Here is a 20,882-nt window from a genome sequence, read left to right on the forward strand (position 1 = left end):
GAGGAAGGAGGGAAGTCCTTTTAATTACCCGACGTTAAATTCTTTATCTGGGTGAAACAATGTGGCGGGCCCGTGTTTTCAGATCAAACAAACCCCATGTTGATACGCGGTAATAGAATAATCTGGCAGCTGATTCCGGGGATATAGCCCGCGGGGATAGAAACCCACACGATTTCTGCACCCGGTCTGTACGTTACCACATCCCCGAACGAAAATCAACCCCCTGGTCTCCGCCGCCGCAGCCGCCGCCGTCGCCGCCGTCGCCGCCGCCACCGCCACCGCTACCACCACCCTTCCGTCCTCCGTGCACCCTCGTAACCTCGTACCGAGAGAGAGAGAGACTGGGCTCTCGGGGTCCGCGGGTGTTTACACACTCCGTGCCACTGCTAGGACGAATGGTTTCCGGTAGTGCGTGTGTACGCGGATACGTGTACATGTGACAATAACCTGGCGATCGTTAACTCATCGAATCTGACCGGCTCGCCCTCTCATCGTCTCGACGTCGATCGGCAATCTCGATCGTCGAATTTCGATTCGAAACAACGCTTTTTTCTTGCCTAAAATAGAATAATTTATAGAATAGCGTAGCGTAGCTTAGCTTTTAATCCATTGAACCGAGTATCCAGATATCTACCATTTTCTCCCAGCATATACATACTTCGCATCTCATCATCTGAGATCATCGCGCAATTATACTCAGCATTATGGTACCGCGGCATTAACTTCGTATTCCGACGACAAAAAAAAGGCAATACCAATATCGGGAACGTCACGTTGAAATTCAATAAAATTGCAAATTACTATCCCTGCAGCGAGGAGTATTCCGAGCTTGTTATTTTCGCGTCGCGCGGAAGGGGAGGAGGGTGGAAAGGCGAAGGAAGGGTGAAAGGACGGAGGAGGCGCGCATCTCCGACAAAGGGAAGCTGCTCCGGCTGCTGGCGGGGCACACATGATAAAGAGAGAGAGAGAGAGAGAGAGATTGTATGTACAACGTACAAACGCGAAGGCACTTTTGGCGTGCGTCGCGTCTCGCGTCGTCGTCTCGAACCTCCCTCCGGCCTCACAATGCGAGACGATTGAAACGCGGCATTCCGACTGTGTTTTATTGCTCCCCCCGGGAAAACTGATTCAATACGACGAAACGACACGGACGAGCGATTCCGATTCCGCGAGTTTCTCCTCCATCGGCGCGGTGCTTCCGTCGCCGATGTCAACGACGATGCTCTTATCGATACCGTCGCGTCGGCTTCCCTGGCGACATCGTCACGTTTTATGTACCGCTCCTCTCTCGTTTCCCTCTAATCTTTAGCCTCTCGTCTCTCTTTCGCGTCGTTCTCCGTGAGAATTAACTCGGGAATACCGGCGAAGATTAGCGGGTCTCCATGTCGCATCACGATTTACAATTTATTTTACTCAACATAGTCCATACTTAAAAACACTGGCACTTTATTTTCCTGTTTGCATACTTTGACATTATTATCAGTAATCTAAAACGATAAGAAAGATTCAATAAATAGCTATTATTCTATTGACTTTCTTCAAGAATTGTCGATGAATTAATAGAATTTTCGAGATTCTGTCAAATTTGACACTATAATAAGGACAGATTTAATTTACAAAACTGTTTACAGCGTACAAGTAAATTTTGCGAGATAAATAGATGTTATTTGCAGAAGCAGCTTGAAAAAATTTTATCTTCGTTTATATGAGATGTTATTTAGTGTCGGGCGGGATCTATACGATTCAACGCACCAAGACTCGTTCCTCAGATGAAACAGTCTCGCAATAGTTTCCCCGCGAATAAGATAGTTCCTCGCGACAGCGCACCCCCGGTACCCCCTTTACTCTTTCTTAGCTTCAAAAAATCGGTTTTTGTCAAAGAGAGCGTCGTACACGGTACCTCTCGCTGCGCGTAACTTTACGCTCATTCGTGCATAACGAGACGACGACGACGCGTAACAAGGGAGCCGTGAGCAACCTCACCCGAGACACAACACTGCAACACGGCAAAGCAGGCAACCCGGCAAGCGGAAAGCGACTTCCTCCTTTTTCCCTTCGTTCCTTCTTCGCTCAGCCGTTGTTTATAGGCTAACGAGTGCGATTCCATTCGCGCAGATTGTTTTTTCCATGCAGCCAACGACAAAATGGCAAAGAACGCGACGGTGGATAACCGCGAGAGGACGGTCGCAACTCCCCCCCCCCCTCCCCCGTGAATCGACTGTGAAAATGTACGTCTTGAAAGAAATGGCGATGCGATTTTAGCATTCGCGCTTAGAGGTACGAGGCGCCTTTATTAAACTGTCATTAACCGAAAATTTTATCAACATTATCAATATTCGTACGAATTAAAACTGTATTTCTCACGTTACTGATAATCGTATTTCAGTATTTATAAAGTATGGAAATTAATTCGGAATAAAATTCGCTGAATATGATTGACTTGTCGCGACTTAAGTTATATTCCTTTTCGGGACATCCTTGGCCGATGTCACTTCGACGGCGGCGTTTCTCGTTTAAAATCGACTGCCGAGATAGCACGCGATAACGTTAATCGATAAGTTGATTAAGTCGCGGATAACGAGCAAGTCCGGGGTCCGAGGGCTCTCATTATGTTCTCGCAGTTTTCATATAATCAAATGACGCGACGGAGCAAGGGCGTGGGCAGGTAACGCCAGGGGTGAGATTCGCCCTTAGGGTTGGTTGAACCCGCCTTTGTCGGGATCCGTAGTCTTCATCCTAAGGGATTTCATTTCCATTAGCGCATTGAAGAAACTCAAACGAAGAAAACATTCCGGTCGAGGAAGGCCGAGGAATCCTTTCTCGAGCGACGACGACGCTCTCGCGCGGTATCTCTTTCTCGTTACTACTAAATTCTACTTAATTTATGGTATACACTCTCATATTTGACGGTTCTACGAATTTAGGGACGTGCGAACGGGAACGGATATGAGGAAAATTCTACGCGGTTGCTCTCTCTTTGCGTGAAGGATACTTTTAAAAATTGCTTTCACGTAAAATCTTTGTCTTTCGCAGGATAAGGAGCGTCCGTTAATGGTGACATTACCGGTGCGTCATAAGGAGAAGCGAATGCTAAGTTCCCGGTTTCAATTAACTTAATGGTTCACCGAGCACACACCTTGAATTTAAGACACTACGGTTGCTAATAGGAAACACCGTCACGGGAAACGCGTTATTTGACCTTTCGCCGAGTCAGTAACACGACGGAACCGCGATATTCCGCGGCAACGACCTGCACGATATGAGTAATAGGCGATAAGCGATTCGCGCACTTACATTTATATCTGTTCCAATTTAATTAACACGGAACAATTTTCGAAAATATTTTTAGAAATGTATTTTCCATGATTTCGAAAATACGATGTGTACTTGGCGCGATTAGAGCTAATAAAATCCACCGTGCAGAGACTTATATTTAAACCGCGATCACGAAACGTTGTAAATATCAATTCAATAATAAAGTTTATATGTATAGTATAGATTACACATATATGTTTTGACAATATACTATTGAAAACTTGGTTACCGAATTTAATACATTAGACTCCATAGCCCGATAACTTTATATTTTCCTCTGAAATTCATTTGATTCAGAGCCTCTATATATCATAGTTTAATTTTAATCATTTTCAATTTCGATAAATTTCCTCGTCGATCTACCGCTCTCCCGAGACTGCTGCGCGCAGTCGAGCCTCGTGGTGTCGCGAGAACAAACTTGGAAGGAGATTAGCCGGCAATAAGGCGGACGCAACGGAGCAGTCACTAGCACCGATCGCCTGACAGGAGTCAAAGCATTCGAAGGCAATGAGTCCTTCATTCGGTTACGAAGGAGGCGGGCGGTTAATAGCTGGAGGACAATGGGCTTGGGGTTGCGCGACTGCTCTCTCTCTCTCTCTTTCTCTCTCTCTCTATCGCATTCTCTCTTGAGTTCCCGGGACCGGCGAGAGCCGAGCGGCTATCCGAGGGGATAGGCACGTAGATCGCAGGCGTGACTGTGTGAGACCCTCGCTGAGATAATTGAGCCGTCAGCTGCACGAACCTCGGGAGAGAGCCGCGCCATGATAGCGCCGCTCCACCGCGCCGCAAGTCACCCTCGCTTCGGACGGAAGTACACTTGGGTCACGTGACGGCGCGTGGATCGAATTACCGCGAAACGACACCATCGTTCCCTCCCTCCCCCCCTTCTCCATCCTCCCATCCTATCTCGGGAGGGAATCTTCGCCGCCCCCGATATATACGCGCCCGATTACTTTCCCGCTTGATTTTTCTCCCGGCGATGAAGAGTTCCGGCTCGACGCGATCTCTTTACGAGCCTCATATTTGCCCACGAATCGCCGCGAATATCGAATGACGTCGCGGAGACGCCCAAAAGAGGACATTTTAAAATTGTAATTTAAGACGTTTTCGTCGACATTCCTCGGATAACATTTACTCGGCTCTGTGGACTATACAGAATAAGAGGTTACGCGACATGAAAGAAACAGGGTGTTTCACCGGGTACCGCATTCGCATACGGCGTATAAAAATAATAAGGATAAGGAGGGTACCTCTCCGAGCGCGGGGCGCGTCCGGCTCCGAGGCGGAACCTACTTCGGCGCGTTCTAATCCGTCTAAACTCGACACAGGATTCGATAATGCGACGCGACGCGTGAAATCCCGACGGATTTTGCCCGCGACGGGGAGGATCGGGTCCAGATCACGGGGGACGCGCGGGAAGGAGACTCCTTACTCGGGCGGGAAGGATCGGCTCGCCTTCCGAGGTTCGCGGCTTCGAACCCTTGGCGGACGCGCCGGGAAACGCCGTTGCGAGAAGGCATTATCGGGATCAGGAGGTATCATTCCCACGAAATCTATTAACCGTCCTCAGGTATCGCTGGCAGAATTATTCGCAGGAATGCCTTCGCGATTCCAAGGGTATGTATTAGGTACGTTCCGAAACGTACTGACAGAACTGAAAATCTGTACTCTATGTTACGTATATTTTCCGCACTGTCGATATATTTCGTACCCTTAAGAGAAGCGAATCCGACGTCGTCGGCGCGTTGTCGCTCCATTCTTTATCTCCGGTTTCTTTCGGCTCGCGGAAAAGGCGTAGGAAATCTCTTAACCACACACGTTTTGGGTTATTTGGATTAAACAGCGATACGTTAATCTAAATGCAAAGATAGCGCTCTCAATGCCGGGCCTTGTTCCCTCAGGTGGAACCGGATGGGAAACAAGATTATTTTCATTTTTCGAATCAACAGACCATCAAAAGACAGACTGGAAGAACGGGAAATTGTTCAAATCGCTACAGCGTAGAAAAGAAATTTGCCTGATAATCTGTTAAATCTATGTTCCTAAACATTTAAGGGAATGTTTTTCGCAAGGCTGTCCTTATAGCTCGCAAAATGATCCTCTCAGTTGTTGGTTGTCTCGAGAAGTGGATCAATTCTATGAAGCTTGCAGCATGTTTACGCTTTTAGAATAGTTGTTTTAGCTAAAATAAGCGGTATCTCATGTTCCCTCCCAAACCAGCGATGCTTCGTTAACACTTAAGGACATTTATAAGGAGATCGAGTCGGTCGTTGCGGCTTTCTTTCGCTATCGAGAAAAATCTTACTTGGAATCCAAATGAAAAACTTAATCTAGGGAGAGGAACATCGGAAATTCGAAGCAGTCTCTCCTTTTTATCAGTTACGAGGCTTGAGCTACTTACGAATCGTCGCCCAATTTCTCAGTTTTATTCCTGCCGTCCGTGACTTTCGCCTCATCTTCTCTCTCCATCTCTCTCCCCCTTCTCCTTGTCGCCTTCTCATAAAATCGGAGACAAACGGCTTCGTTTCCGGCGACGACACAGTCCTTTCGGAGAGTTTCGCATTCGGATGCGTATATACGTCGTTACGAGCAGGACAGTAACGACAGCCGATTATCCGTGTCCCTTGACACGGATAGGCCCTTTCCCCGCGTTCCCTCCGTTCATCCGTCTTCATCTTCCCCTCCAAGGACGTCTTCGGAGTCTTCTTCCCCCTCCGTGCCGTGTGCGCTCGGGGGTCGGGAGAGGATTCGTTTAGCGGGTAAGCCGTACGTTTCGCCCGGGTGAGATGGGAAAGTAGAGGGGACTCACTCCGCGAAGTGTCGGCGACAAGAGGGATGATGGTTACCGGTCTGGCTGTGGGGGCCACACCCACCATCTCCGGAGACGGCCAATCGCATCCGCGACGACGCCGGGGGGCTGCCGGCTATTCCGGAAGTTGTCACTGTGTATCAGGCTGGCTTTCGCCAGCCGTCGCAGAAGATATGAATTTAAGGTTTTAAAACGCGTCTCCGTATACGCGTCCTCGTATACACGTTATAGGTATACGCACCCTTCCCGATACGCCTCGCGCCACCCTTCCTCCCCCGGACGTTCCTCCCCGAAAAGCGGCCGCCTCTCGATTTTATTACTCGCCGTCACTGCGAGAATCCGCCGATATTTTCAAGCGAAAAGCAGCTTGCCCTCGGTAAACACCAGAGCATTTTATACGTTACATAATTAACAATCGTATAAAGCCAACTATAGACGATCTATAATTCGCGTCAGATTTCAGGATAAAATTTTGTTCGTAATTTTCATGTGCTTTATGTGTGTATTTTAATATATATTTTATATATAGGTATGAATTCTGATTCACACACATCAAATGTATTTACACGGCACATAAAATAGAATTCTGTTCTGAACTCTGATGCAAATTATAGATTGTCTAAAATGAGCTTTACGACAAGTAAAATAGTGTTTTTATATTTTCGCGATATAACGCCGAAGGAACAGCATTATTGTTATTATTTATTATTTTATATATCGCGTAAAGCAAATCGCGAAGAGAATTTAATACTAAGAAAATTGAGAACAATATAATTTTATTATTTAAAAGCGACGCAGAATACATGAATTTTACATCGTAGATTGTTCTTCGATAGGACGTTCTTTCTAATATTCTCTCGAGACTATCTTGAATCGAAAACTTGAAATAAATATGTTCCACCCCTAATCTAGTTTTCTTCGTTGATCTTTAAGCAAACGAGCTTCTTATTTTTTCCCTTACTTTGCGTAGAAATTGATGCCCGTGTTGTCCCTCGCACGTGAAACTTGCTCTCGCGGCGCGGTAAAACATTAAAGAGCAATTCGAGGGTTAATCGAACAGTTTAAGCAGTTTAAGAATATTTGAAAAATGTCAAACGGAGTCAAACGTGAGAGAGAGAGAGAGAGACAAAAGAGGAGCGCAGATAGGACGGATAGGAAATTACGGAAGCTCTCTCGGTGCGGCGGCAGGGCATCGCGCATCCGGTGTATACACATACGACGTATGCACGCATTATCCGGACCACTATTAATCGATTATCCGACGCGAGAGCTGATTCCTATTTGATACTCCAACAAGGATTCCCGTTTATTATTCCCGCCGACAAAGCCCAAGAACGTATACACACTCTCCGGCGGTTCATTAATCAAAAGTACTGATCCCCAAAATGGCTTCCTGCCTAGTAACGCCCTCAAAATCTCTCTCTCTCACTCTCTCCCTCTTCCTCTTTCCCTCTCTCACTCTCACTCTCTGGCTGTCACTCGCTGCAAATATATACATATGTGTCCCGCGTCTCTCCGCGCCGTTGGCCACGGTTTCTTTGATTTTCGCGATTACACTCTGATCTCTGACAGGTGCGCGCGTCCGCGTAAGCGTGAGCGCGTAACACGCGCGCTTCTCACCCGTCGTGTTTTTTGCCGTTTGATCTCACCCCCTCAGTAACTCACCCCGGCCACCTCAAACACCCCACTCTCCTCCCCCTCGCCGAAGGCTGCCATTTAATTAGGACGATTAACTTAATACGCATGTCGGGGGGGGGGGAAGGAAAGAGAACCCGACGATCAGAGCCGTCGGCGAGATTCATCAAGCGCGAAAACGATGTTCCATCAGCTTAACGCGAGAATCCGAGGCTGAAGAACAATTCGAAGATTTTGAGATGCGTTTCGGACGCTCGCACGGCTCGGAATTCTTTCTCTCTGAAGGTGGTGGTGTTTTCTCCACGATCGGGGCGTGTATTCGCGCGATAATTGAAGGTTTAACGATGGTGGATGAAAGGGTTTTGATCACGCTGGATGATCTCTCGTCGTCGCCTGATGCGGAGCGTGAAGCGTCGCTTCCGCCGACGTCGAGAAGGAGAGGCGCGCGCGAGACGGCGCGATAATTGCGCTGTCAGCGACAGTGTCCCTATTACAGATAACGATATGCATAATATAGCGCGCGGCCCAGAACCGGCTTCTCGCCAGATTACTATCTGCGCTCGCAGGCTCATCTCCACGCCGCGCCGGATCGATGCGCCGGAGATAATCAAATCACGGGCTGCATATCAAATCCATCCGAGATTTATGAACGAGAAAAGTCGTAGAGAGATAAAGAACGTTGATACGCGATACCTCGGGAAAAATCGGAGGAGGTTTGTCGCGTGAAATAAACGAAAGACGGATAATTATATATTCCCTCGATTTCTCTCTTCAATCGTGATTCTGAATTCCGAGGAGTTCGTGTCGTCGTTGGTCGCGTCATTGCTCTCTACTCGTTCTACTTTGCATCCCCCTATCTCTTTAGTTTCTTCCGCCAATTACCGTAATCGTCGACGGATAAGAGCCGATAGAAAATGTTATCACCGGCGTCGTTTTACATCCGTGGCCGCGCATATCCCCGGACATATATCTCCCGAACTAATTTCCGCGCGAGCTCGTAACCACCGGGGAAAGACCAACTGGGAAGTTCCAGGTGAATCAGCTCCAGCTAAAGCCGGCATAAAGGAGAGAGCCGTGTGCGCGAAATGAAATTTAAGCGTAGCTCCCGGACATCATTAAGCAAAGCCCCCGTCCGCGGCGCGGCCGCGCCGGAAGACTTCTCTCTCGCTTCGCGCGCCGCGGGACTCCCGAAGGGCTGCAAGTTATACGCGGGAGAGAGAGAGAGAGAGAGAGAGAGAGAGAGAGAGAGAGAGAGAGAGAGAGAGAGAAAGAGAGGGACGATAGTGCTCTCGATAGATACTCGCGTCACTAGAGCACCATTAACTCTAGATTACAGCGCTGCGGTATTTACACAGGCCAGAGGCGTAACGTAATACGCGACGAGCCCCGTCTTACCACTCCCCCCCGTCCCAGTTCCGCGTGCGCGGAAGCCCAGCCTCATCTCGGTCTCTCGGTGTTGAGAGAGAGCGAGCGAGAGAGAGCCCCGGGTTTTCTCTCCCTCGGCCCACCATCCCCCGCCCGTCGCAACGCCTGTGCCCCCCCGCGACGCCGTCCCTATTTGCCCGCTCTCCCATCCCCCTACGAAATGTATCACTTCGCTTCATTTAATATCGTGGGACGTCGACCGTGCCGGCGCCATTGTTCCGCGTTAACAGTGGATCACGGCTAAAATAATACCTGCTAATGGCTCCCGGTTTTAAGCTGACAAACAGCAGCACGAGTGTAATAATATAATGCGGAGCAACGACGGTGGAATATGCGTGTTCGTGGGTGAGCACGGTACGTATGTATGTGTTGGTACGCGCGCGCTGCGCGTGAATATCGCGCGTGTGCGCTGGACCATCGAGCAGATATCTCGAACGGATTCGGGAATTGTCTTATCCATCGAGACTCTCGCCGTCGTCGAACATAATTAAACGGCTGTCTCTCGCGCGGTTTGACCGCGCGCGCGCGCACACACACAGAGAACCGCGATTGTGTTTCGGACCAGCACGTACGGACCACTTCCTTTTCAATTAACGAGTTCTCCGTCGAAACGCACGCTTTTTTTTTGCGCTCCGACGCAGCGCTCGGTTCCCTCTCTTTTTCGGGCGGATTTTTTTTTTAACCCGCCGTATTATCCGCCGCGAAACTCAGCCTTTCGGGAAATCGCGGTGATGGTGGCGGCAGCGGCGACGGCGCTGGCACAATCTTCAAAGTGCGCGCGCGGACGGTGTGATTTTATTATTCCCTATTCTCACCGTATTATACCCGCGTTGTATAATTTTCGCGGGAGCGGAAAAAAAAACGGGAACGCGCGTAGCTACGCCGCGCTGTAGCCGTTGCTCGCTACGAACAACCCGCGGTAGCAGTAATTTGTAGTTTTTATGAGAAATTCTATATTTGCCCGAGCTGTTCATTAACCCGCTCGCGTTAACCGAGCTGCGACACGGTAATAAGGGTAGCGCCGGGCAAAAGGGTACGACGGTGCAGCGAGAGAGGCGAGCGCAATTATGAGTTAGCGGGGCGGAGGGGTCGGTGGGGCGACGCGAGAGAAGCGTGCGGAAGGCGAGCGTGAGGGAAACGAACGGAAGGAGACGGCAGAGAGAAGAAGAGAAGACGAGGGGGGAAGGGGGCAAGCTTTCTACTCTTAATTAATTATTTAATTAATTTTAAACGCTGACCGGCGGTGGAAAAAAAGGAAGAACGAGGAAACGCGGTATCGAGCCGCAGATATTTTCTCTGTCATTGACATTATCACTCTGAGATGCCGCTCTGACTAATTTCCTAATCAGAAATTAGTCAGAGCGGCATCTCAGAGTGATAATGTCAATGACAGAGGCGCGTGCGAAGAAGCGCGACATTTTTACTGGACTTTAAGGGGGCACCATCCTGAAGAAGGGAGATGGTGTTCCGAGCGAGCGGCATTACGCGTATTACGTCCGCATGATTTTCTTTGAAAAAGCACTTTCCGCAAACAAAGTGGCACTTTCCGCGGCAAACGGACAGCTACGGAAGTAGCAGCTGCGAGCTACGAGAGGCGAAAAAGAGCTTGTGGAGTGTGAGAAAAACGGAGTAGAACACATACGATTACGTATACAGGATATCCCCCCGGGTTCTCCGTATTTTTATTTACAAATCTCTTGACCATATCCGAGTAGATTTTCCTCGAACCTTAATCTCGCCTCTCTAGTAATTTTTCAACATTCCGCTTTAAACACCTTCGCGATCGATCTTTGCTCGTGGAAATAACCAGGTGAAATGGGAACTTATTCTCCCGATTTACACACATCTGTGTTCTTAGCAGAACCGGGATATAAATATTATTGATCGCAAATATGTTTAAAGCTGAATATTAAAATAAACAAATAAATAAATGTATATTATGATATAAAAATTACTGTACACATCAATAGGTATATTATTGCAACAATTACGGGAGAAAATACGTTCTTCCCGTCTGTTATCTTTGAAGCTTATTTCGCGAAATGCAGACGATTACACCCTCCAGCCCTATCGGGGTCCCGATATTTTTCTTTCGGGTGAATCTATATACTCTAAATCTCGAGGAAAGCACCGGTATACTGGCGCAGCAGTAGCAGCAGCAGCAGCAGCAGCATCCGCGAGCTTAAGTACTTGACGAGATCTTCGAACACCTAGCTATTATGCCGTCTTCTCTCGCCGCTTCTGCACGCGAGTCGCGCTCGTTTCTCAAGTTACAAAACTCGGCTCGCCGTGCCCCGCCGTGCCTAAAACAATATTGGCGGGGACCGGCCGGAGGGGGGTTTCAGCCGGGGGTTGGGCACATTAGATATTTATTTAAGGCCGCCCGACACGGCCGCATTGCTACTCGTTCGCCGTTTGGTATAGTACTCCACGACGAGTGCGCGCGTATCCGTGTGCGTGCGCGCCGTCATTGACATAGGTACCGCGAAGTCTTTGGCACTAAGTACCCCCAAACTCGAAATGTTGACCCGGTTAATAGCTCCGTGTTTGATTAGACTACTGTAGTTCGTATAAGCCGGCACCGGTAATGCGAGTTTCATCGCCGGGCGGCGGCGGGGCCGGCGTTCCGCGGCGCATTTATGCAGAAATGGATCGGTAATTAAAGACCCCCCCCCTCCCTTGCCCCCTTTTAGTATCGTGCACGCGGAAAATTAGGTAAGGCTATAATTAGCTGATGGCGGAATCAATGCGTCGTTTAACGCGCCGCGCACGAATAAGCACGTGGTAGCGTGAAAATCAGCTTCCTTGAACTTTAGCATGCGCGTATCTTCGATAAAAACGGTTCAGAAAAATTTTCAATTAAGAGAATGATAACATAAATCTATGCTACTAAAAGTGAAGAATACAGAAAATAGAAAACAGCAAAGAAGGTATAATTACAATTATAATTATATATTAATATTGCTTTTAAAGTCAAATGTCAAAAAATTACTGCTTGTAGCTTAGAAAGAGGAATTTATTTCTCATATTTCTCTATAATTACTACTATCTATTTCCCGTATTTTCATCTTTTAACAGCCTAGATTTATATCCTTTTAAGTAAAAAATTTCAGGTGAGCTGTTTTTGAAGATTCCTACTTGTCGCCGACTGTTTAAGACAGACTCTGATAATTTCGCCGTTTCAGCAATTATGATTTATGGTCTCGGATCTTGTTACGCGTTCAGCGCGATCGTTGTGAGGTCCGTCAGGAAAGAAGCGCTTCCACCCCGTTATTTTCCAATTCACTAATTTACAGTAAATTCGCATTTTCCACATTGCCGGTCTCCAAGTGGAAGTCGCAGAGAGGAGAAGGCGCGAGTCGGCCAAAGGAAAATCAGAGGACACGCTTCGCTTCGCGCCGGGGTTACACCGAAAGAGGGAACGGCTAATTATCGAATAACAAGGGGCGCCATTTGAAGACAGATCACCGGGAAACTCGAGATTGTAAATTGCTTAGTTTTTAATGCGTCCGACGAACGAATTTTCGATCTTAAAAAGAACGAGACCGAGATATCTTGCAGCTGTTATCGCGATAACGACGCAGATCGCCAAATCGTTTTAACATTACATAATATTATAATTATTATATAATATTATGATTATATAATACCATTAGGTAACAATCGACAGATTGACATTCGGCGATCAAATGTATATCAAGAATGGCTTATTAACAGGACATAAAAATAGCAACTAAAAAACAAACACTATTTTTTCTTAAATTAAAGCATCACGCTAAGTATATTCTTACGTTAAATTTGTATGATATGTGTTTAATATATGTAAATCTTTTTTTAGAAGACCCGTATACCATCGTCCGGCGATCTTTTCAAGATAGATCGATCCCTTTTGTAATTCTCCCTGCGATATAAGTGCAACTTGGCATAAGTATCTGCTAGAACCCCCGGATAGAGGGAGAAAGGGGGACGAAAGTAAAGCCTGGATCTACGGCTAGAAAGGCAACGAAAGCCATTGATCCTTGCCAACAAGGAGGCGATCGTTCGCTCCAACGATCAATAAACACGGAATAAAAGGTCTCGTCCGCAAGCCGACTCTTACACGTTTCAGCAGCGATGTAACGAAGATCACTAAACACGCCCAATCGAGCGATCGATCGAGGATCGAATGATCCGCCAAAATCCCCGTACAATGGTATCGCTTCGCCCGCGTTGGCCCTCCCTGTCAGGAAAATACAACTAAGTTACATGCAGATCGCAAACTGTATCGAATTGGACTACTATATGGTATGTCAATGAAATATCGATTCGCAGAAATCCGGGAAGAGATTGAAAGAACGGTTTATTGTAAATACGAAAAAGATTTGGTCTTCTTGGATCTCTGTTTTTCGAAACGATTATAACGTGTACAATTTTAAGAAATGTTCTACGGAAGAAACATGATCGAAGAAAATTTATATATCGCGGACTCTCGCAAACTACAGATTTTCGAAAATTAGAATTTCTCACTCACACTGTCGTTTCTCAAATCCTTTCTATCCCGTATTTATCTAATCGATTTCACACAAAAATCGAATTCCTCTCGCGGCTCATTTTCATCCATTTTCCACGGGCGGATCGCAAAATGCAAATCTTGCGGAATAAGTCCCGGTTTCCCTTTCGGCTTTGTCGCCGAGAACGGGCCGCAACTTCGCTAACGAATAATCTCAAAGACGATCTTCGCGCACGCGGCCGATAGATTCGTCGTAATGCCATCTGTGCAAACGATTTAAACGGGCCCACGGGCCCGTGGCTACCGCCGCAGTCTACAAACATTTTGACGTTCATTCACGTTACGTGAAAGAGCGTCTCTCACGCTTCTTGACACCGAAAGGGGCGAATCCAGGGACGCTTTGTGAGCCGGCACGGCACTCACCAGCCTCGTCGCACTTTGAAGAATATTCGTGCATGCGCCGGTATCTAACCATTCCTCGGTCGCATGTGCACTGACAATGAGAGATACATGGTTCCACTTTTTTGTGTATAACACATATACATATAAGAAATAATATATAAGATAATAATAAGTGAAACAGGCCCAATATGATATATACAATTAATTAGAGAAAATACTATTTAGGTTTGGGTGGATCTTGATAGCTTAATAATAATATTGTGTGAATTTTGTATACTTTTACCAAACTCAGTAAACTGCGCGCCGATTTTTTGTCGGTCTTTAAACACAGCTCTTTGTTGGAACAGTAAATCCACGTATTTAAATCGATAATCGATTTAACTTTTGACGCTAATAAACACCCTTATTAAATCACAAACAAAGAGCTGTGTTTAAAGACCAACAAAAAATCGACGCACAGTTTACTGAGTTTAGAAAAAGTATACAAAATTCACACAATATTATTATTAGGCTTACCAAAATCCAGCTCGGACTGTAATTGGTATTTTCTCTAATTAAATATAGAAAAAATATATATACATATATATATATATACATATATATATATATATATATAAAAGTATCTATATATAATAAAAATAAAGAATTTGACGCGTTTATGTTTAACATTCTCTACATTGTCTACATATTACCATTTCTTTTAATTATTCATCTGTTTCAATATAAATCGCGTATATCGCCGTATTATTTCTCTACGTTCACCTGTCATGCGCGATTCAAAATGGCTTATATCGCTTACACGTAAAATAATAGCGCGAGCAAGTTAAAGTACATCGAGTACTGAGGATTGTTTCGCGCGCATCGTGGCAAATCCTCGGAGGAACTAGAAACGTTTTAGTAATATAAATATGTACACGTTCGATATAGCCTCTCCGCGTTCTGTCTTCGATGCACGGCTTTTTTCCACCACCTCCTCCTTCTCCCCCACCTTTTTCTCCGCGAATATCGCCATTACTATTCAGATATTCGAGACTCTCTCCGCGGGGCTTTAATAAAAATATTTGCTTAGAAAACAGTTCCGTCGCGGGGGGTGCGCCCCTCCCTCCCGAGCGCAAGGCGAGTTATTCTTATATCCAGATTCGCGGCGTATTCTCCGACGGCGATTTCCATAAATGCAATAATTCGAAATAAGACAACTTTCGGCGCTCTTACTTCCGAGATCTAGAACGGAAATTAAATAGAATGATTCTTAATTAGGTATATGTCAACACCTCAGAGGGGTAAATTTAGAAGCAGAAACAAGCTTAAAAAGTTGTGCAAACATTGATCGTTTAGGCTACAATTATATATATAGATATATATAATAAATTAAACATATATAATATTTTATATATGTTTATAATTATATATACTTATTCATTTATAATTATACACGTACACACATATATATTCCAATTATACTATGTTATTTCGAATGACACTAAAATATTTTTATTTATATAAACTTGTCTTAAATCGACTAAGATCAACGATCCAGAACCGGAAGCCGAGGCCGAGAATGACCAAGAAGAAATTACGTGCCTATACGGTACGTATCAGCCGACGTCGCGGGAAGAATTACGACAGCATTTGCAAGTGGTGGCAAAGGACAGCATGGCAAGCTAAATATCGAAGAATACGAGAAAACCGGTGAGGTAAAGGTAACACCGTTAAATTCAAGTGTGTCCGATAGCAGTTCCTCTGACAATAAAAGTCGAAATAAGCAAGCCATGCCTCCACCATCTATGCAAAACACCAGCGCGTCTCAATCTACCGAGATTAAGCAGGAAACACTCGAACAGTCGCACTGTCAACAACAGCAGCAAGCTGCGCAACATCAAGATGAGCAGCATCACTCGCCCGGCAGCTCGGGTGGACAACAATCGCGACCGCATTCACCCGCACTTAGTATGAGTTCTGTATTCTCAGCTATTCATCCCAACATTTCTTCCCACCCTCCGTCGACTTATTTCGTCGACTCCGAAGACAAAAGTCAAAATACACTTGTAAAATCACTATAGCTATTAGTGCAAAAATCATCAGAATTATTTTCCATAAAAGATATAACAAGAACTAAATCCGATTAAATTTCGCGCTTTTCGGAAAAGGTCATTTCGATTAAAATAAGTTGCAATTTTAAATCTCAAAAGCTAACTTCTTGATATTAAGAAAACATAATGTACAAGAGATGAAACAATTTAGTCGAAAACAGAAATAAATTCACATATATCTTAAAGTGTCATTTCTTTTAATGGGATACGTTGATTTAAAATACTTTATTATTATTATATTTGATAACACTTATGACGATATACATATAAATAATAACGGTAGAGAATAATAAATGTATATTATTATTATTAAGACTCACTGTCCGGTCCTGTGAAAACGCATTGCGCATCCTGACACACCACCATTCTCTTGAGACGTTTCCTGAATCTATGTCTCAATCCTTTCTTCATGGTATATCCGATATTTGCCATTTGGTACTCGTCGACATTCATATCGTAAGCTTCAACGAATCTCTGAGGAAGATAATAACAATTATAGGAAGATAATGAAAATAGCGCGCGAAACGCTCTCAAGTGTTAAAAGAACGCGATACCTGATCGTCTTCGAAGATGCAGAAGACGTTGTTGAAATTCGACGAAACGCGACGAATGCAACTGAACGTGTTGTTCGCGGCGTCTTGACACTTGCACGCCATTTCTTTCGCGCATAACTAAAAAGGCATACGACGCAATTAACGCAGAAATTCAAATAAACAAATTTTAAAGCAATGAAATACTTGAGACTTGCCGTGACATTCAAATCGCTATCGCTTGGACAACCGGACGACGACGGCTTGTTGGACCTCTCTCCTCTGTATTCTATCAAAACGGTGCGATCTCCAGATAAATTACGATTTGCATTAAATAATGTCGTGCCGTCCGATGGATACTCCACGCCAGCTATGTTTAAAAGCGTGGCGAAGATATCTACGCTGCTGACTGGCGCGGAAATCGTAGACGGCTCGATTCCTGGGCCGGATATCAGTAATGGGACTCGTATATCTGTTTCATAAGGTTGACGCTTATCCATCGGCATGCTGAACTGTCCTGTAAATAATACACATCTCATACAAACGTGTAGAGTAAATCCACAAATATAATACAATTTCCAATATTTATTAATACAAGACAAGAATGTAATTAAAAAAATATATATTATATATCGAGCTCTCAAAATTAACGATGAAAATTTAGGATGGCATCATTATCGACTGGAAACACGACAAAAGCGCGAAATCATCTCGTCGTGTAAATGATAAAGTGGTCATTACGACAATTGAATAAACAGTTTATTTATCATAATTATTTGGTATTGAATTATTTTAATTTTCTGGGGGATCTTTCGATGTTGGAGCGACTATAAAAAAAAGATTCTGGCGAATCCAGCGGTTTTTTATTCCCTAATATTCAGTGCGCCTCCGTGCGTTTGTGCCTAACATTTAACATTATCGAATGCATCGTTATAAATCACCTACCAATGTGATATCCATTATCGGACGTGTAAATAAAGTATGTGTCGTCCAAGAGACTCCGCTCCTCCAATAAGTCGTGTATGTTCTTAACGAGCTCGTCTACCGCTAACAAACTTTCCCATCTCCTCCTGTATATCTTGTCTAATTTTGGCAATATATTGTCTGGCAAAGGGGTTGGACTTTCCCTAACTAGCCAATGTTTGTCCTATTTTTTTTTTTAAGAATAAAACCAACCTTAGATAATCTATATTTGCGTCAAATTTCGGAATAGAAATTCTATTCATAATTCTATATATCGTGTATTTTAATCACCCAGAGGCGGATGCCGGATCACTCGTGACCGATCCCTTGACTCTATTTTTTTTTAGTTTAGACTAAGTTCAAGGAGGCTTGCGCTCATAAAAAAAAAGCAAGTAAGTGAGTAACAAGTAAATAACATTCTCATGTAAAAATTTGTTTTGCAACACATACAAGAGAAACTTTATTACGGATTAGAAGTTAGAAGTGATCCGACGTCTGCCTTTCCGTCTTAATATGTATTTTACACATGTGAGCGTCCTGATTTTTCAATTATTCTCCGTAATACACGGCGTATAAGATCATAAATAGAATTCCGTCTTGATACGAATTATACGGGCTGTCTAAAACGGGGAATCTTTAGAGATCCGCATTATTTCGAGAAAAATTCGACATAATCACCTGATGCACGGGGATATTAAAATTCGGCGTTCTCTTCGCCTTCGTGCCGTTGTATTTGCCGTTGTGTCTATCGGCAGGTGTGAATGGCGCATGAGGAGCTGGCGGTGCCAACACCATGAGGAAGGGTTGATTGCCGGAATACCCTTTGATAAAATCTACAGCCAGATTATTCTGGAATACATATACATGGCTTTTTTAATTTTTTTTTCTATTAACAAGCAAATTCTACGCGACGAGTTCAAATTGTAATAAAGGATAAAAAATTTGAAATTCTCGCGCATGATAAAAAGCAAAAATGCTTTTTGATTCAAATTTTCTTTTAACAGATAATAAAGGAAAAGGCTCGGTAAAGCAATTCTTTAATAAACTATTCAAAGAAATGGAAAAAAAAATCAGTAGAAATGCAGTTTTACTAGCTCCGAACAAGATTTTTGCTCTCGGTTGTATATCGAGCGTTTCCGAATATACTCACAATCACGTCGGTAAGGTAATCGCTCGGGCTGTCACCGTACTTTCTCTCGGTACCGTTTATGGATAACGAGTAATCGTAATACCTCGAGTTTCCTATAAGGCCGGCCCACCAATCCCATCCCATTGGTACATGAGCCGCGCCGCCGACTTTCCTGTTTCCATACTGTTTGTACATTTATTTTATTTTATTCGCTTTAATCGCAAATAATACTTGCAGAAAAAAGTGAATTTTTTACAAATAGTAATTGTAATAGAAGAATAGCAAAAATTTTCAAGTTCAATTTTTTTACTTCAAACGTTCTACCTTAAATTTTGAAATAAATAAAAACTGCTTTTGTAAAATTCGAACAAAATCGTGTTTGATATAACTTGTTATATCATATAACTTGATATAAATTGTTCGCGGAAATAAATTGTCTTCAGTCGATTCGAGCGATCGTCGAAGAGATGTCTACCTGGTTCAGGTATTTCCCTGCGTAAAACGTCGTGTATCCGGCGACGTTTCGCAGAAGGGCGGCGAACGTTGCCGGCTCCCGTGATCGTTGCCATTGGGCGCTACTACAACCACCGGCGATAGAATTGTTCACCGTTAGATGATTATGCTGGTACCGTCCGGTCAGAATGGACGCGCGATTCGGGCAACAAATCGGCGAAGCTACAAACTGAACAGCGAATTTTCGCTCTTTGAGTACCTAGCCGGAAACGATAAGATAATTTTCGATTTATTGAAATTAAACTTACGCAATTAGTAAACGTGGCACCCTGACGTCCTACCAGATTCAGAGTATTCGTCATTGGCGTCTAAAATTATAAATTAAAATTAAATTATAAATTATATAAATTAAAACATTACGAATAAATCAGAACCGACATAAACATTCGAAAATACACATTTTCTTTTTTTTCTGAATCAGAGTAACTGGAATGGACTGGAATCTTTTTTTTATAATTTCTTGCATCTCAAGCAAACTTGTCCATATATATATTAGAATAAGTTTTTATTTATTTATTTTTATTTATAGTTTGAAGGACACGAAGTTGAAGACGCACCATGCCGTCCAGAACGGAGTCCTGATCGTCGGTAACAATCAGCACGATATTCTTGCATGCGACTAACGCCAAGTAATTCAGTAATAAAAGGAGAGACGTCAGGCGCATCTTGGTCGGCATCGCGAGATCAGCCAGTGAAATACAGAAAATAGTGGAGTCGAAAAATCGGCGTATGTTCTAATTAATTCCCAATCGCCGGTCGCGACAGAATTAAGAATCGCCGTCGTATCTAATTGGCGTCTCGCCAAGTATTCGCGAGGCATACGCCGGAAGTCAGCCCTCACATAAATCCCTCGCACAGCACACGCGAATAAAAGCAACAACGCAGTCGAAGCTAATCGAGATTAATGAAGGCTGCAATTTCACGCGCGGTTATCATGCAACGTGCCGCGAGCCCGCGCAGTAAAAACACGCGACGACGTCGCTCGTCGATCGTTCTGGTGTACGTCGCTAGATGGCAGCTGGCCTGCGCGAAACACCGGTGGCGGCCGGCGAGGCCTCGCGGCCGACAGAGGGCGTCGCGGGGGAGGAAAGTCGGAGCTTCTTCGGCGCTCGCTTCGCGCCTTCGGGCACGCCATACGGCACGGCGAACAATTAACAAACGAGAGCGCGGCGTGCTGTATGCATACGCACACGCCAAAGAACGCACGCACGTGACGCACGTTCCCTCACCGGCGAGCTTGTCGAGCCCTTTCCCACGTGCACGCCGTACGTATATTCGATCTATTCGATGCGCCGCTGCGCGACCAGCCGCGAGATTATTATCGGAGGCGAGCTCCCCGCACTATCCACGCTCTCCACCTACCCCCCGGCGTCCCGGAGAATAGCCGAGAGACACGCAGTAAGTTTTGTCAGGCTCGAATAAGACCGCATAACCGTCCGGCCCGGTCATTTCTCCCCGCGCTGCCCGCTCTCTCGCTCTTTCTCGCCATCCTTTCCCCGTTCATCTTATCTCTCGCGCGACGCATAGCCTCGCTCTCGGCGACCGGACGGGTGGCAGGTAGCGCGCGACGACGACGACAGGT

General features: G+C 45.0%; 1 protein-coding gene across 3 annotated transcripts in view; it reads right to left on the reverse strand.

The window, feature by feature from the left end:
• Positions 1 to 20,865, reverse strand: part of LOC139814379 (N-acetylglucosamine-6-sulfatase) — a 33,787-nt gene extending 12,922 nt beyond the window's left edge. For 2 of the 3 annotated variants that reach the window (XM_071780602.1, XM_071780601.1), the window contains exons 1-9: positions 19,858 to 20,865; positions 19,549 to 19,608; positions 19,263 to 19,469; positions 18,809 to 18,970; positions 18,337 to 18,507; positions 17,641 to 17,842; positions 16,914 to 17,212; positions 16,720 to 16,836; positions 16,486 to 16,639 (exon numbers count right to left, since the gene is read on the reverse strand). In XM_071780602.1, the coding sequence (XP_071636703.1) occupies positions 16,486 to 16,639; positions 16,720 to 16,836; positions 16,914 to 17,212; positions 17,641 to 17,842; positions 18,337 to 18,507; positions 18,809 to 18,970; positions 19,263 to 19,469; positions 19,549 to 19,608; positions 19,858 to 19,977 (1,492 nt within the window). In that variant the 5' untranslated portion in view covers positions 19,978 to 20,865. Of the gene's footprint in view, positions 1 to 13,104; positions 13,404 to 16,485; positions 16,640 to 16,719; positions 16,837 to 16,913; positions 17,213 to 17,640; positions 17,843 to 18,336; positions 18,508 to 18,808; positions 18,971 to 19,262; positions 19,470 to 19,548; positions 19,609 to 19,857 lie in introns of those variants that run through there. The other variant, XM_071780600.1, reaches the window with a different exon arrangement.
• Between the last annotated feature and the right edge of the window lie 17 nt (positions 20,866 to 20,882).

This window comes from Temnothorax longispinosus, chromosome 6, assembly GCF_030848805.1.
Source record: "Temnothorax longispinosus isolate EJ_2023e chromosome 6, Tlon_JGU_v1, whole genome shotgun sequence".
Lineage (NCBI taxonomy): Eukaryota > Metazoa > Arthropoda > Insecta > Hymenoptera > Formicidae > Temnothorax > Temnothorax longispinosus.